Source organism: Pinus tabuliformis, chromosome 4_2 (genome assembly GCF_031772625.1).
Source record: "Pinus tabuliformis cultivar Carrire ecotype Pingquan chromosome 4_2, CPIR1, whole genome shotgun sequence".
Lineage (NCBI taxonomy): Eukaryota > Viridiplantae > Streptophyta > Pinopsida > Pinales > Pinaceae > Pinus > Pinus tabuliformis.
Window position 1 is genome coordinate 377550067 of NC_142304.1, and position 15810 is coordinate 377565876.

Below are 15810 nucleotides of genomic sequence, written 5' to 3' on the forward strand. Positions count from 1 at the left end.
TTTGAGTTGTTGGACAACAAGGTAATCCAGAAATCTTGACTTTATGAGACTTTGGAAAAGTGTTTCAAATGGATTGTGATGTCAATGAAACATTTGGAAAGGATAAACCAGTTGTATTCTTCATTGAGAAGTTGAATGATTGAAAGACGAAATACTCTTGAAGTATAATAAGAAATTTAATGTAATTATTTAGGTATTTAAAAAGTGAATGCACTATTTTTTTCCATGATTTTGTCTTTTATGTTGATAAATTACGCTGCAATCCTTAAATAATTAAGCAAAGTTGAATCAATGACATAAGATACGGGTTAAGATTTTGCATAGGTACTCATTTGTGTTAATTTACACAGATTTGAAAAACCAAACTGAGTTATAGTTTATGCCTTCAATAAGGAGACAACATTGCCAACTATTATGACCAAACTGAGTTAAATTTATGTCTTAAATAGGTGGAGAACATTGCTAACTACCCTAACTTATGACACTGGTGTCATTGGAAGTGATGAAAATTCAACAGGAAAAAGATTCAAATTTTATTGAAGTGCAGAAAAACAGCAAATAGCCATGGAGTGAAGACATGACTCCATTTCCAAATTTCTTCATTTAAAAAGAATCTATGTTTACGAATCAACAATTGTGCATTTCTAAAGGGTCAATAGAGTTTTACAGAATAGAAGCTTGAGTGGACATTTTTTCATGGACAATACCCCTTCATTGGTTGGAGAATGTTACTATTGGTTGAAGATTTCCGAAGACGTGAATAAAGAGTGGAAAGTTGTAAAAGTTTCTTAGAAAAATGGATTGTCCAAACTATTGTTAGTTACAACAGCACCATGGAAAGATATTAACATCAAGTTTATTTTGAGATTTCTATAAACCCAATGAGTAACAATTCTATCCTCATAGTTGTAGATAGATTCTAAAATATGAAACACGTATTCGTTTTGGGAAACCTAATGATGCAATAAACGTTGATGTTTTATTTCTTTAAAGAAATAGTTGTTTGCATGGTTTTCCAAGAAGCATAACCTAACAAAGGGACAAGAAGTTTATTGATACTTTTTGGAGGACTTTGTGGAAGAAGTTGGACACCAGATTGTAGTTTAGTGTTCAGACCATTCACAGATTGATGGACAAACTGCACTAGTTCACAGATTGATACCAGATTGTAGTTTAGTGTTCAGACCATTCACAGATTGATGGACAAACTGCACTAGTTCACAGACAAACTGCACTAGTTCATTGAAGCTTTTGAAATGTGTTGAGTTCGTTATCTAGTGCATTGAAGCTTTTGAAATGTGTTGAGTTCGTTATTGAAAAGAGTAAGAGGGAGATGAATTAGTATGTGTAAAATGAATTTTTGGGTTACAGTTTTTGCATATAAGAGAGAAAATCCATTGGTAGGATACAATTTTTGCAGATAACAGGAGAATCAAATGCAATTAAACGTCAATGAAATGCTCGAAGTACTTGGAAGATTGATGTTAAGGCCATTTAAAACCTAGGATTGGTTATTGGGTAGCTTCTATCCAAAGAAATATAGATCTGCAATATCTTTTGCTGGAAGGGATTTCTCAGGATCCCTGCATTACCACGGTCCTAAATCACTTAGCTGAGGACAACACATCACCATTTGAATAGCAGAGCAGTCAGGCAGCATAGAGGTGAAGCTTCAACGTCCCAAATTGGTCTCAATTTTTCATTAGCAAGGGAGCATTTCACATCCACGGTGGAACATACTAGATGGCTTCCCCTTCAAAATGGAGGGGTCTAAAGATTATCTCATATGGTGTAAGTCCTAAAATTAATGTGCAAGAACAAGAGAAACCGTTATCTGATCAACAGAAAATAAGAGATCATACCGGCAGACTCAGCGTTGATAACTGCCGAGAATGTACAATTCAATGCTACTGAAACTCTAAGATCTAAATACAGTAATAGAGCAAAATTATGGAGAGTAAACGCCTTGGACAGTGACAGTTCTGATACAAGACTTAAGACTGCCATGAGAAGATCCATGCTGGTGAGATCCTGAAGAAAATGACTCCCTTGAAGGCCTAAGGAAGATTTGTGCTCCTCCAGTAGGAGGCTTCAGCTCTCAGCTCTCTCCTGACTGTAGAATGAACCCCCTCATTTTTATATTTCTTGGAAGGCTCACCCTTTTCATGAAGAAAATGCTCTTACTGTAGCTTTCTGTTGTCTCAAATGAGTTTTGACCTTGGGCATTTTTGTAATCCTTTTAAAATGAAACTCAAAAGTTCCTGATGTGGAAGTAGGTTAAGGTGACAAGTGAGGCCAACTAAATTCATAAATTATTATCGTTCAATGTAATCCTGTTGCAGATGGAAAGTGAAAGAGTGAGAGGTTTGAACCGTGATTCGCATTGATCTCTTCATGGAAGCCTCTGTATATCATGCATTTGTTTGAATATTTGAGCTTTATATCCTTCATTGATGTCGATATGTCGATTCATGTACCCCATTATTTGAATCAGGATTTCTCACCACCAACCAATGTCTCTGAAACAAATAACTGGAAAATATCATTCTATCTCATCTTCAGCGATTCAACCAAACTGTGTTATTATACTCCGATTCCACTGAAGTACTGTGGCATTCATTAAAGCCATCAACGCTAATGGAATACAGATTGCGCCCTGCTTTTTCTCCCTGTTATGACCAAAATCGAGTTCTGTAGGTCAAGAATTTCTGCTCCACCTTTATTCCTTTCATCGCCCCATTTCCTTTAAACGAAAGGCTTTATCTTTCCGACGGTATCTGCCAGCTTCTTCCTCTGCAATTATTCCTTACCGTTTATTTAATCAAACTTTATTTTTGCAAGCATCGCTGCTTTATATCCCCCTTATAAATGTTCCGACTTGACTAGACATTTTTGTATCTTTATTTTGCTTCTCGTGTTTCAAATTTTCAGCTTCTGCTCTCGAGAAACCCGGGGGGCAGCGTAAATCTTTCACTTCTATAATTTCAGATTTGATTGCAGGACAGGTACGAAGAACTGTGCTGCGGATTCTTTCGAAAATGGCAGAATTAGAAGATGTTCCGGCAATTGTTTGCGACAATGGATCGGGCACAGTGAAGGTAATGTAAAACGGTTCATGTCACTTGAAAATTTACATCAAGTATCAAGCTCTGGCTTTATTCTTGCTATGGTACTAATTTCCTTTATCAATAGAATGTTCATTCATCAAACTGCAGTCCTTTTCTGCTGCAGAAATTTCGTCCTATAACGCTGAAAATGCTAAACCTATAGTAAAGCCCTGACTTTCAGAGTATTTAAAACGTGTAATACAAATTTCTTTAATTTCCTTCACTTTCCCATTCACTTTCTCATTAGAATTAGAATTAGAATTAGAATTTCTGGACATTTACTATTTTTCTATAGTTTAAGTCAGAAGAAATGACCATTGAAGCAAAGGTAAAACATTTTTGAATGTATAATGAAACAGTTTTATGAAAAAGTCAGGGAGCATTTTGAGATCTGAAAATTTAAACTCAAACTCAAGTTTTTAAAAATATTTTTTTTTTAAATTAAGAAAAATATTAAAAAAAGTAAATGGCCAAGTTCTGGAATAATATTTTTTTTCTTAAAATCTGACTGGAATAATTTTTTTTCCAGAATCTGGCAATTTTTAGATTGTAAAATCTTAAATTGTCAATGTTTCAATTACCATTTTAACACTAGAAATGGATTCAGTATCATCAAAGACACTTGGCCCACTCCAAATTCCACAACTTGCCCACTATAACCTGGTTTTAAAAATTCAGACCATATTTAACCAAAAATCAGCCAAAAAATTCAGACCAGATTTAACCAAAAATCTGCCTAAAAGCAAAAAATAAATAAATTAGACTACCGGATTTTTCAGAAGCAAGTTTTTGGCACAATTTTAGATTATTGAAAAAGAGTTGTCTTTGGTTGGGACTTTTTGGAAGTTTTTCAGGTGGATTTTTCCTATCTAATTTCTCTAAAATCAGGCAAAAATTCATTGAAATCACAACTTTGATGGGTAACCCTTGCACAATAGAAGTGCCCTAGAAATTTTTTAGGGTACTGAATCCATATTACAATAAAAAAACTAGTTTAAATAACACAAATCAAAATTTCATGCCAATTTTTTCCACCAAATTCTGACACCAAAAACTAAAAAAAATCACACTAAAAACAACTCCCATTGAAAATCAATCCCCAAATACAGGAAAATTGCTTTGAAGATTTGATTTATTTCTCTTTTCATTGCAGGCTGGCTTCGCCGGAGACGACGCCCCCAAAGCTGTTTTCCCGAGCATTGTGGGTCGGCCAAGAAGCAGGGCGGTTATGGTGGGAATGGAGCACAAGGAAGTGTATGTTGGTGATGAAGCTCAGTCCAAAAGAGGAGTCCTCACATTGAACTATCCTGTGAGGCATGGGATTGTCACGAATTGGGAGGATATGGAGAAGGTCTGGCATTATACGTTTGATAACGAGCTTCGTGTTTCTCCCGAAGATCATCCCATTCTTCTGACCGAAGCTCCTCTCAATCCTAAGAAGAATAGGGAGAAAATGGTGGAAATCATGTTTGAGACATTCAATACTCCTGCAACATATATTGCCATACAGGCTGTGCTTTCACTATATGCGAGTGGGCGAACTACAGGTATGAAAATTAAAACCTGTTTTAGTTTGTTTGTTTTTTATTGATGGGTGGAGCGTTTTCAAAAAAATTATCAATTAATTTGTTTTTCTTATAAAATGTACCTTCCTACCAGTATGAGAATTAAACCCTGTTTCAATTTGTTTGTTTTTTCGATGGGTGGAATGTTACTCAGAAACCTTTTCTTAAACATTTTCAACTACGCACACAATTCACTCCATAAAATTATCAATAAATTTGTTTTTCTTACAAAGTATAAGATATCTGTTTTCTGGATAATAGTTACAATGTGCATTGTTCTTAAAGATTTCAAACTAATGCACACAATTCACTCCAGAAAATTATCAATCAATTTTCCTTTCCCTTTTTCTCATACAAAATGCAACATATTTGTTAAAGTTCCATTCACATTTCCCTGGGAACATTTTTCCTTTCCTTTTCAAGGTGTTAAATTGATTTAGGCAAAGAGAACTAAAAAAACAGAGGATTTTACACAGCTAAATTGATTTATGCAAAGAGACCTCGAAAACAGAGGATTTTTACACAGCTAAATTGATTTATGCAAAGAGAACTCAAAAACAGAGGATTTTTACACAGCTAAATTGATTTATGCAAAGAGAACTCAAAAACAGAGGATTTTGTGTAAATATTATGTCAATTTTGAAGATGATGCATCACTGTGAAGTCATTATTCTTTTGGGTATCCATTGACTTCAAGATTTGCGTTGTGAAATGTTTCAGGAATTGTGTTGGATTCTGGAGACGGAGTGACACATATTGTCCCAATCTATGAAGGCTACGCTCTTCCACACGCCATTTACAGGCTGGACTTGGCCGGCAGGGATCTGACAGATGCAATGACCAAGCTGTTGATGGAGAGAGGCTACTCATTCACAACCTCTGCAGAGCAAGAAATTGTGAGAGACATCAAAGAGAAGCTGGCATATGTTGCCATGGACTTGGAAGAGGAAATGCTCACTGCAAGCGAGTGCTCCATTTTGGAGAGATCCTACGAGCTCCCAGATGGGCAAGTAATCACAATTGGAGAAGAAAGATTCAGGTGTCCCGAGGTGCTATTCAACCCAAGCATCATTGGGATGGAAGCTTCGGGCATTCATGAATCCATTTACAGGTCTATTAGAAAATGTGACATTGACATCAGAAAGGACTTGTATGGAAACGTAGTCCTGAGTGGAGGCACAACTATGTTCCCTGGCTTTGCCGACCGTCTTGCCAAGGAACTCACCGCTCTACGTCCCACCTCAGCTGTTAAGATCAAAGTGATTGCCCCTCCAGAGAGAAAGTACAGTGTATGGATCGGTGGTTCCATCTTGGCATCCCTCTCCACTTTCCAACGGGTAAGTAACTCATTTCTCCACTTTCCCACTGGTAAGTGAATCATTAGCAGTGGGGGCAGAAAAATAGTTTTTCCCATTGTAATTTACAATGCAATTTCAATTAAGGTGGTGATTTTTTATTGTAATTAAGATGGTAAGTTTTTATGGTTTAAAATATATATTTTGAATGTATAAATAGAAATAGTATCCTGACAAATCTCTGGTTTTAATTAAAATTAATCAGAAAAAAATCATAAAAATGCTTTAAAAATATCATTTTTTCTATAAATTAGACTATGCCTATATTGAACATTAATTTTTTTTTGTTTTTAATGTCTACAACTAGTTTTGGAAATATTTTGAAATTTGATTGAGAAAAAAATCATAAAAATGCTTTAAAAATATCATTCTTTCTATAAATTAGACTATGCCTATATTGAACATTAATTTTTTTTTGTTTTTAATGTCTACGACTAGTTTTGGAAATATTTTGAAATTTGATTGAGAAGAGTACTGAGTGAATATAAAAAAAAATTAGTTTCACTCCTATCCACCAAATTTCAAAAGCTGCCGCAATGATTTTTTTCATAATCATTTTTCTGGTTAATTTTAATCAAAATCTGACAAATTTTTAAAAACTTGAGTTTAAATTGTTAATATTTTGAAATTTGATTGAGAAGAGTAGGGAGTGAATATAAAAAAAATTAGTTTCACTCTTATCCACCAAATTTCAAAAGCTGCTGTAATGATTTTTTTCACAACCATTTTTCTGGTTAATTTTAATCAAAATCTGACAGATTTTTAAAAACTTGAGTTTAAATTGTTTTATCTACATGCCCCAAGGTTTTCACTGCGCTGAATCTATTTATACATTCAAAAATGTATTTTAAACATTAAAAAAGTTTTGAAATTGTATTGCCAGATTAAAAGCTATTTAGTCTATAAATTAAAATAGATCAATTTCAAAATATTTCCCATATCTACCATTACAAAACCTCAAATGACTCACTGTGATAAAAATATTTGATTTAATAATCAATTTCACATTTTGCAGATGTGGATTACGAAAGAGGAGTACCAAGAGACTGGCCCTTCTCTGGTGCATCAGAAGTGCTTTTAGATCCGTTGAGAAGCAATATTTTTGGAGCTCTGACCATTTGTATGACAAAAGGCAGTTGAATGAGCTGTTCCAATAGGGTATTCCATGTATCATAAGTGTCTGCCCTCTTCATTTTGCAAGCATGGGAATTCTTGATTCTCAGTATTGTTGTTTGTCAGACAACCTCTGGCATGTGAATAAAATAATTTCCTCCATTTGGAAATAATCTGCCCTTGTTCTAAGTTGAATCATGTGAATAAATTAATTTCCTCCATTTGGAAATAATCTGCCCTCGTCCTAACTGTAATAAGAGTGGTTGTGGCACTGTAACTGACATCATCTTATTTCATTTTCCAACGCAGAATTAAAGTTGCTTTTCTTATTGTTTCCTGTATTATGATGATTGTTAATATTTACATTGCTTTGCAGTCTTGGATGTTGGGTGGGGCGTGGTGTATGGATTTCAAATAATAATTTATATTTCAGTTTTTAATGTAAAATAAAAGACATTAAAGTCGTTTTTGCTTATTTATTTTTTATTATAAGAATGATTATTGATATTTACATTGCTAGTAATATTAAATGTTGTGTGAGATGATGCAATTATTGTAATTGAATTGTTTTAAATTTTATAATTAAAAAAATATTTATCTTTATTTAAATTTGATTTTCGAAATATAATTCAAAACACAAAATAAGTAATAATCTAAAAAAATCATGTTTAGTGGTTTTTATTTAAATTTTGGATTATAATTTTCCAATACACCTATAAAATAATAATGATAATACAAAAATTTAAACTTTTTATTTTATGGTTTAGACTTTATTTGAGAAATGTATTGAAAGTTTTGATATATAAGAGTTAAGTTTTTTTATTTTTTCATACTTACAAAATGGTACAAAGATAAAACTTATGTAATACAAAATTTTACAGGAGACTTCTAACATGGAAAATCAGGGATTTCTCTATTATGAATGTCCACAATCTAATTCATATTGAGGGTTATATGTTTATACTATTCATAATAAAAATAAATGAATATTAAACCTTGTCAATATCAAACTATGTAAAAACATAAATATATATTAAAAGATGGAGGAATCTCCTCAAGGGTGATTTCCAGTGTTGCCTCCTCGTGATTGCATTCCTTAGATTTTTGCTTGGAATTTTCTGTTGGTTGGAGTGTTGCTAGATGAGAGTTCTCTAAGGTAACAATGGGGTTGTCATGGGACCCTTAGAAACTTGTGAGCCTTCTACTCCCTTTGCCTCGCATGCTTCCTCATTGACTTGCTTGACTGATATGCCTACCCCAAATACCCTTTTGGAAAAGGCTTTGAATTTCCCTTTGAATATGCTTAGTTGATGCTTAAGGTCCACAATTTCCTTGTGCTTTGGAGTAATCACTTGGACCATCATTGCCTTCAATACTAAATAAATTTGTACCAGACAAAAAAGCTAGGTCTCTCTAGTCCTTGAATTTCCTTATTCTTGCACCCATCCTTCCACCCGAGCTAGCACTTCTTTTGCTTTAGTTTCCCAACATTGCCATATAATTTCTTTGTCCAATTCATCTATGATCACTTTATCTACTATGAGGTAGCCATGAAGGGATTGACTCTTAGCTTGGAGTTTGTCCTACTCTTCCCTAGTGATTTTGCATGAGCTAGAAGCCTTTTATCTCATCTTTATTCAACGCTGGCTAGATTGCGCTTTCCTCATGAGTTTGCTACTGTGAGGTGGTTCCATTACTTATAGGACTCAAATCTTGGTCTTCCAACTATCTCCAAACATTACTTCATTGTCGTTAGGTATGCCATAACTCCCCAATGCCTGGTTAATTATCTACACATATAATGGCTTTGGACATTCCCCCCTTTTCCTAATTTAATTGGCCAAGCCTAAACATAATTTGAAATCAAAAAATCAATTTGAGATTAATGTCCTCCACTCGCTCTAAATTTTCCATCTATCTCAACAATCCAAATTATGCTTGCATCATCCAACCATCTGCATGTGATGAGGTGCGGGGGAGGGGGTGGTCAGCCCTAGTATTGCACCAAGAGTGCTGCAACTCCCAAGGTCTCCTCAACTCTATTTATCAACCTTGGGTTTGTATAAACTTCGAGGCGAAAGTGCTATATGAACAATAGATGGGATTCTACTCATGCCACCCTCAACTAGCACACTTGATCAATAATGCTCCAAGACCATTCCTCCTACTGAATTAGAATAAAAAATAACTAATGAAGGTGCAATTTAGAAGCTACCTCTAATTATAAAAAGGAAAATGCTTTTGAACTTCAACTTGTAAATGTTATTGAATCAATTCATGAAAAGATAAGAGCTACACTACTTGCAAAAAGGGAACTACATTATCTTGCAATCAACCATCTAGATACCAAATCTACATGCAGACATGAAGCTAACCTACCAAATCAAGACTCAAGATTCTATGTATCATCTATCTAACTCACATTTTCATATAAACCAATGTTCTATTTGTGCCAAATTTGTGATAAGGAAACTAACGTTATTCTATTTTGTAGTGAAGGAAAATGAGGGTTTGGAGTGGCCTAGGAGCTACTCTTGATCATGGAGTCACAAATGGGGGTCAACCTACTTCTAAGATAAGTCCAAATTGTAGCAAAGGTCAAAATTGGTGAGAAAACAGGCTGCTACAGGTGCCTTGTATTGCTATAGGAAGGCTTGTAATCTTACATGAACGATGGTGAAAAGATTTAGGAGGTGCAATGGTGGGTTCAAGGGATGGCAAGGTGAATGGAGGTTGAGGTAAATGAATGAAGGGTGGTCACAACCCTTAGCCAAGCTCAGAGCCTTTTGAAGGCTTCTTTTTCACTAGGAGAGCTGCTTATGGTGGTCTAGGAAAATGATCTCAAGAACAAAAATTTGAGGATAGAATTTGGATTCATAAAAGAGGGTGAGGAAGTCCAAGATGGAGGTGGTGAAGGTGCCCTTGCCTGTAGGTCCAAATAGTCCTGCAATCATCACATGCATATACCCTTTTATCATTGGCAAAATGAAACAACTAGTAGTGGAAAAGATGAGTTGAATTTGAATGCCATCTAATTTATGCCAAAAACTTTGATCTAGTCAATAAATCAACTCCTAAGCTATAGTAAGCATATGCAAAACAAGATGACTAACATAAATCTTCTTCCAAGAAATCATAAACATAGTATTTTTGGGTTGTGATTATAGATCCTTCTATTCATGCTCCCATGGGAGAGATGAGGTAGAGGTTGCAATCACAGGATTTTGATGGGTTATTTTCTAATGGAATGTAAGAAACTAATAAGCACTCTGAACCAAAAGGAGATACAAATACACAAGAGGGACCTAAGCCACTAGGGTTGGGCCCAAACCCAAGAGCCTCAGCCCTCTGGAACTAACTCAGTGATGAACTAATAAGCAGCTTCTCATTATCATTGCATCAATGTCTAATACATCAAATAATAGTAAAAAATAACAGTTCCAAGTACTTGAGTTCAATAGGTACCTAGATGAAAACAAAAATCGAATCCCAATGAGCTCTTTTACATGTTTATTTATACAATAGGGTAACTACTAGTAGCTCCCTATAACATAGGAATGTTTGTCTCCCATAACTCGATATTAGTGGATCCCGATCTTCATTAATAGCACTTGCTTGACTGCCAATGACCTCATCTTGCTTGGCTTCCAATGACCTCGAGTTGATGAGAAAGAGTATGGTGATTGATCCGGATTTAAACAGGAACGCAATAAAATACAGAGATAACCATAAAGACAAATATGCAGCAGAAATAATACTTCATTTCATTGATGTAAAATACTAAAATATTCTTACAAATAGAAATGGAAATAATCCAGCTAGGGCGACGGTAGCTTATCTATGAGAAGAGATGTGTCGGCTACATGCCTCTGAATTGTTCTCCAAAAACTGTGTTACAATGAGGCTCGAGGGCCTATTTATTGTTGAGAAACAATGGAAAAAACCTTCACAATCCAAAACCTAACCCTAGAAGATGAAACGCCAAATTGTGGGCCCCGTTTTTGGGTAAGTTGGTACATCAACTTCCCGGGGTCGCGAATTGGTCGTATTATCTCCGTTTGACGCGCATGATAGCCCGTTGGAAAGATCTCTCCGAGGACTACGACAGAAAAGATGATTTTTAGATAGAAAAATTACTGGCAGTGGATTTCCCAAAAAACGTCGTTTAGGGCCTCAAAACGGCTCCGGAAGTTTAGGACCCAAAAAACTGCTAAAAATAGTAAATTGTGCTATAATTAAGGAAACTGAAAAACTGAAAGAGACAGTTGTGGGGGTCCAAATGGGATAGGTGGGTGGCCACCAACATCCACCTGGATCAGTGATCTTGGGATGATTGAAGGAGTTAAGGAGGTGGACAACCTCCTAGAATCTCTCCCTGTTGTCTACTCCGAGCCCCTACATGTAAATTATCTAAAAAATGCTCCATTTCCTACAATTAAACCATATTAGGCCACATGACATAGAAAAACATATTTTACCCCTCTCACTAAGCATAATATAACAAAAATTGTAAATAAATGTGAGAAAGAGATAGTTCTAAAGCTGGAGGATGGCATTATGACCCTTATAATGTACCTATTGATGAGCCTCATCATCACCCCCTACTGAAATTGTTTCTCATCCTCTGAGAAACTCAGTCATCTATGTGCATTTCTTTCATGGCCCTGGTGGCCTCCCTGACATCCTAGGGTTCCTCAGATGGTTTGCCTTCTTAGGGATAGAAACCTGCATTCCTTTCTATCTTTGTCCACTCCTTATGCTCTTCTGCTTCATTTCTCCCTTCCTGTAGGCCTAGCAACAAGGGTGGACTGAGCTTGAGTCCTATCCACTTAAATTTTAATATTTTCATGATCCTTTTCTACAGGGGTGTCATCTCTAAGGCATCCCCCAGCCTTTCAGGAGAATGATATTCTCTGGAGGGTGTGGGGTAAGGCATGCCATCTCCTCTGGCAGGCTTGCGGGGTTTTTGTTCCCAATAACCTGAATGTGTCTTCAAAATGTAAGATGGCTTGTTCCTAGTTGTCAAGTTATTTAAGTGCTAAGACAACATCATTGGAGATGATGCTATGATTTCTAATGACAGCCATGGGGATCACTAGCTCTGCCCTAAAATATAATGATTCATTTTCTTCCTTTTCCATGATTTTCTTCACTTCCCCAGCTCTTGCCTCCTCATGAGTCATCCAGGATGTTAAGGCCATTAGTTGTGTATCCCCCAATATTACATTGGGATCCCAAATCTTCATATCAGCCAAAGTAAGGTTATGAATGTAAAATTTTTCTTTGTCCTCCATGCTGGCTTGGTTGAAAATTTCAATGAACTATTTGTAATCTTGAAATGACATAGATTCATGTTGTGCTGAGGTTTTGATCGGGAATCATAGCCACTTCTCTTTGAGAAAGAGTGCATAAGACTTGGATGGATGTCTGCACTGTAATTCCTTCATGGAGAGGCTTACCATGGTGGAAATTTGGGTTTATTTCTCCTACAACTTCTCTCTTAACCACATATTTTCTGCCTGTAGTTGCTTTTGCATTGTGGATTCCCTCATTCTCAACTCACTTAATTCTTTTCTCATTTCAAGGACATTTTCTTCCATGAGGCCCATATTCTCCACCTTCTTAGACTTAGCAATTTGCATCCACCCATGGGTTCTTCCTCTTTCTGCTTCTAACTCATAGAAAAGTGGGACTTTAAATTTTTAGGGAATAATTATCCTACCTTCAATGAATTTATAATAGGAGCTTAGAATTGGTTGTGGACTAGGCTCTTGGAGCTATGGGAAGTCCTTCTCAAATGTTTTTTTGGGAGGCTACTACCTCCTATGGCTGTTGTGTAATATTCTGCCCCTCTTGTTGCTCATTGTGCCCCTCCTGTTGTTCACTATGCCCCTCCTATAGGTCATTTTGCCCCTCATGTAGCATACTCTATTTTTCTTGTAGATACTCTGACCCTCCTATAGCTTCCCTTTTTATTCTTGTTGGAGGGTGGTTGGTTCTTTGCGTTGTTTGCAGGAAGTTGATTTGGTGGAGGGCCTCCTTACATATGCTATAGGAGTCTTTGTTGTGGGTTTTAGAGAGGTGGCCTCTTTGAATTTATTTTAGTGGGTCCCACCTACTCTTTCTTTCTTGGGGACTCCTCAATTGTGATGGGGACCTTTGTGCGAGTTTGTGGCCTCCCTTGCTTGATCTTGGTACTTTTAATGGTCTTAAAATATAAGGGGGCTTGCCTTTGTCTCTTTATATAGGTTTGACTAGGGTGCTTATGGTAGCTAAAGTTGCAGCTACCTTTTGTTCAATGGGGCCTGGAGACAAACTTGTTTGTTTTGGGGGTATATCTGTTTCTTTGGGATTAGTAGTCTTCTTAGGGCTTGATTTTTCTTGTTCCTCCCCCTCTTATTTTTCATTTTGTTCTCCTTCTACCTCTGCCTCTAGTTCTTCCACTGTCCTTTCTTCTTTTGTTTCTCTTTCTTCTTCTTCTGACCCTACTGCTTCTTCCTCTTTTGTCCTTTCCCCTTCTTCTTCTTCTTCCTCTATTTTTCCGTATTTTCCTCCAACACTAGAGGCTAGGGTCTCACCTGATGTGATGTTATGTGTTTCAATGAAGGATTCTCTATCAATGTCTATGAATTTGGACCAAAACACAGGGATTCTCAAATTGCTCAAGGCATCCACCACTATCAGTTTAATGAGGCCACAGTGGCCTAGGTGTTGGTATTTTCCCTCTCTCACTTTTTGACTCATGTTCCTGATGGACTGTAGGAGGAAGTATGGCATGCCAAGTCTTTGAGAAAGAGGTAATTCTTCTTGGAACCTAGTTCATGAAGTAGTCTAAAGTGGTAGGCATATACCACCCTCATTCTTCCCTCAAAAGAGATGTATTTCAGAATATGGTAGGCCACCTCATCCCAAGGATAAGGTAGGCTTTCCCTCCTAACTCCATTCTTTTCCTCAATAGGATTTTCATTGGGATTGAAGGAATAGTTTTTAGCAGAGACACTGGTGGCTTTGTCTTCTTTACTCCATTTGATCCCTAGAGGTAGGGTTGTCACTCTGTTAATTATTTCAGGGCTGAGTGAGATAGCTAGCCCCCTCACCATAGTGGTGGCACTATCCTCTGTTTGTGAGTTTAGATCCATGGAAAATTCAAAGGCAAGGTCATCATCATACCCTTTCAACAACTCAAAAAATCCTAGCCACTGTTGTCTTCTAAAAATGTCTACCATGGGAGGGTGTAGGTGGATTCTCTTTATGTCTGAGGTCTCCCTTCTGTTAAATCTTCCTCCCATCTTTTCTCTATTTTTTTAGCTAAGTGAGGGAGAGATACCTCTTCAATAGCTTCAGTGTGTAATTCAGTGGCAACAGTGAGTTAAAATTCCTTGTTGATGACAATTTCCTACATCCCCATTACTCTACTACCCATAAATATTTTTTAATTTCACAATTAGACTACTATTGCTTGTAGAATTTGAAGTGAAATTTGCATGAAATATTATGGATGGATGAAGGAGGTGGTGGAACTTACTTTTTATCAAGTGGTCTGGGATGAAGGTGGTAATTTGGAGACCAATTCGAACCTTTGTGGCTTTCCTCCAGCCTCTCAATCTTCCTATAGCAGTTTCTCAACCCTCCCGTGGCAGTTGCAGGCTTCCCTATAGCTCCTTCCTATAGCAATTGTAGAACGAGGTTTGAAACTACTCGATGGCACACTAAGATTGTCCTCTCTATAATTGTTTTTGAAATGAGCGATTACGCAAAATAAATCAAGCCTCAGTACATAATATGCCATTGTTTGCTTAGGATTGGAGCATTGTGGTGACCTGGCAGTCACACGGGGCTTCCTCTTTTGGACTGTTGTCTCCACTCTGAGTAATTATTTCTTCTGTTCTTTTAATCATCACTCACTATCTGTGATCCCAACTCATTTTATGTGCCATCTCCACATTGCATGAGTGATTACCATCACCTTTAGTTTACTAGTCAACGGTGGCCAAGTTAACTACCCACCTCCAACTTATTAAAACATCTCCTCTCGAAATTTACACATTTTAGTTATTCACAAATAAAGAGGGGGTGAGATTTTTCCATAACTGTGCCTACCTCAAGATCACAATGATGCATGGATTTGCATGTTGGAATTGGACCACATCATTGGCATCAAGGGAGTTGACTTGCTAGCTTATTTCTTGTGTATTCCTTCATTGCTCCTCATGATATTTGACTGTTGTGTTTGTTGTGTGTGCAGGTACCTTGTTGATGTCCATGTTGCTACTGTTGGTGGATATTCCTTCTGGGAGTGATATGACTACTTCATAGTGGTCTCATAAGTTCCTATCACCCCCCTACTGATGAGAAAAAAACAAGATCAGTGCTCATTGTGATGTGTGCATAGGGTGCTACAGGAGGAGGTTTTCTTCCTGTAGTAGTCCTCTCCTTTTTCCTCTAGGGTCTTCAATCTACATGGAGGTGATTGGAGAAGTTGTAACAAGTATGGAGGACAATTTTGGGACCTTGAGGGAGTAGTGTAGACCTGTAGAAATGAATATAATGGCCTCTGTGCATTTTTCCAAATTTTTAACAAGGGTAAGACAGAGTGGAGGAATCGAGTGAATTTTTATGAAATGGGATGGATGAGTGATAGATGGATGATGGACCATGGTGGGGAACCTT

At 36.7% G+C, this 15810-nt stretch overlaps 1 protein-coding gene across 1 annotated transcript; it reads left to right on the forward strand.

The window, feature by feature from the left end:
• Positions 1–2909: 2909 nt before the first annotated feature.
• LOC149169510 (actin-like) lies at positions 2910–7424 on the forward strand. Its single transcript, XM_089427111.1, has 4 exons — positions 2910–3098; positions 4261–4654; positions 5393–6009; positions 7043–7424. The coding sequence occupies exons 1-4, from the start codon at positions 3039–3041 to the stop codon at positions 7106–7108; spliced, it is 1137 nt and encodes a 378-aa protein (XP_089283237.1). The 5' UTR covers positions 2910–3038; the 3' UTR covers positions 7109–7424.
• The last annotated feature ends 8386 nt before the right edge of the window (positions 7425–15810 follow it).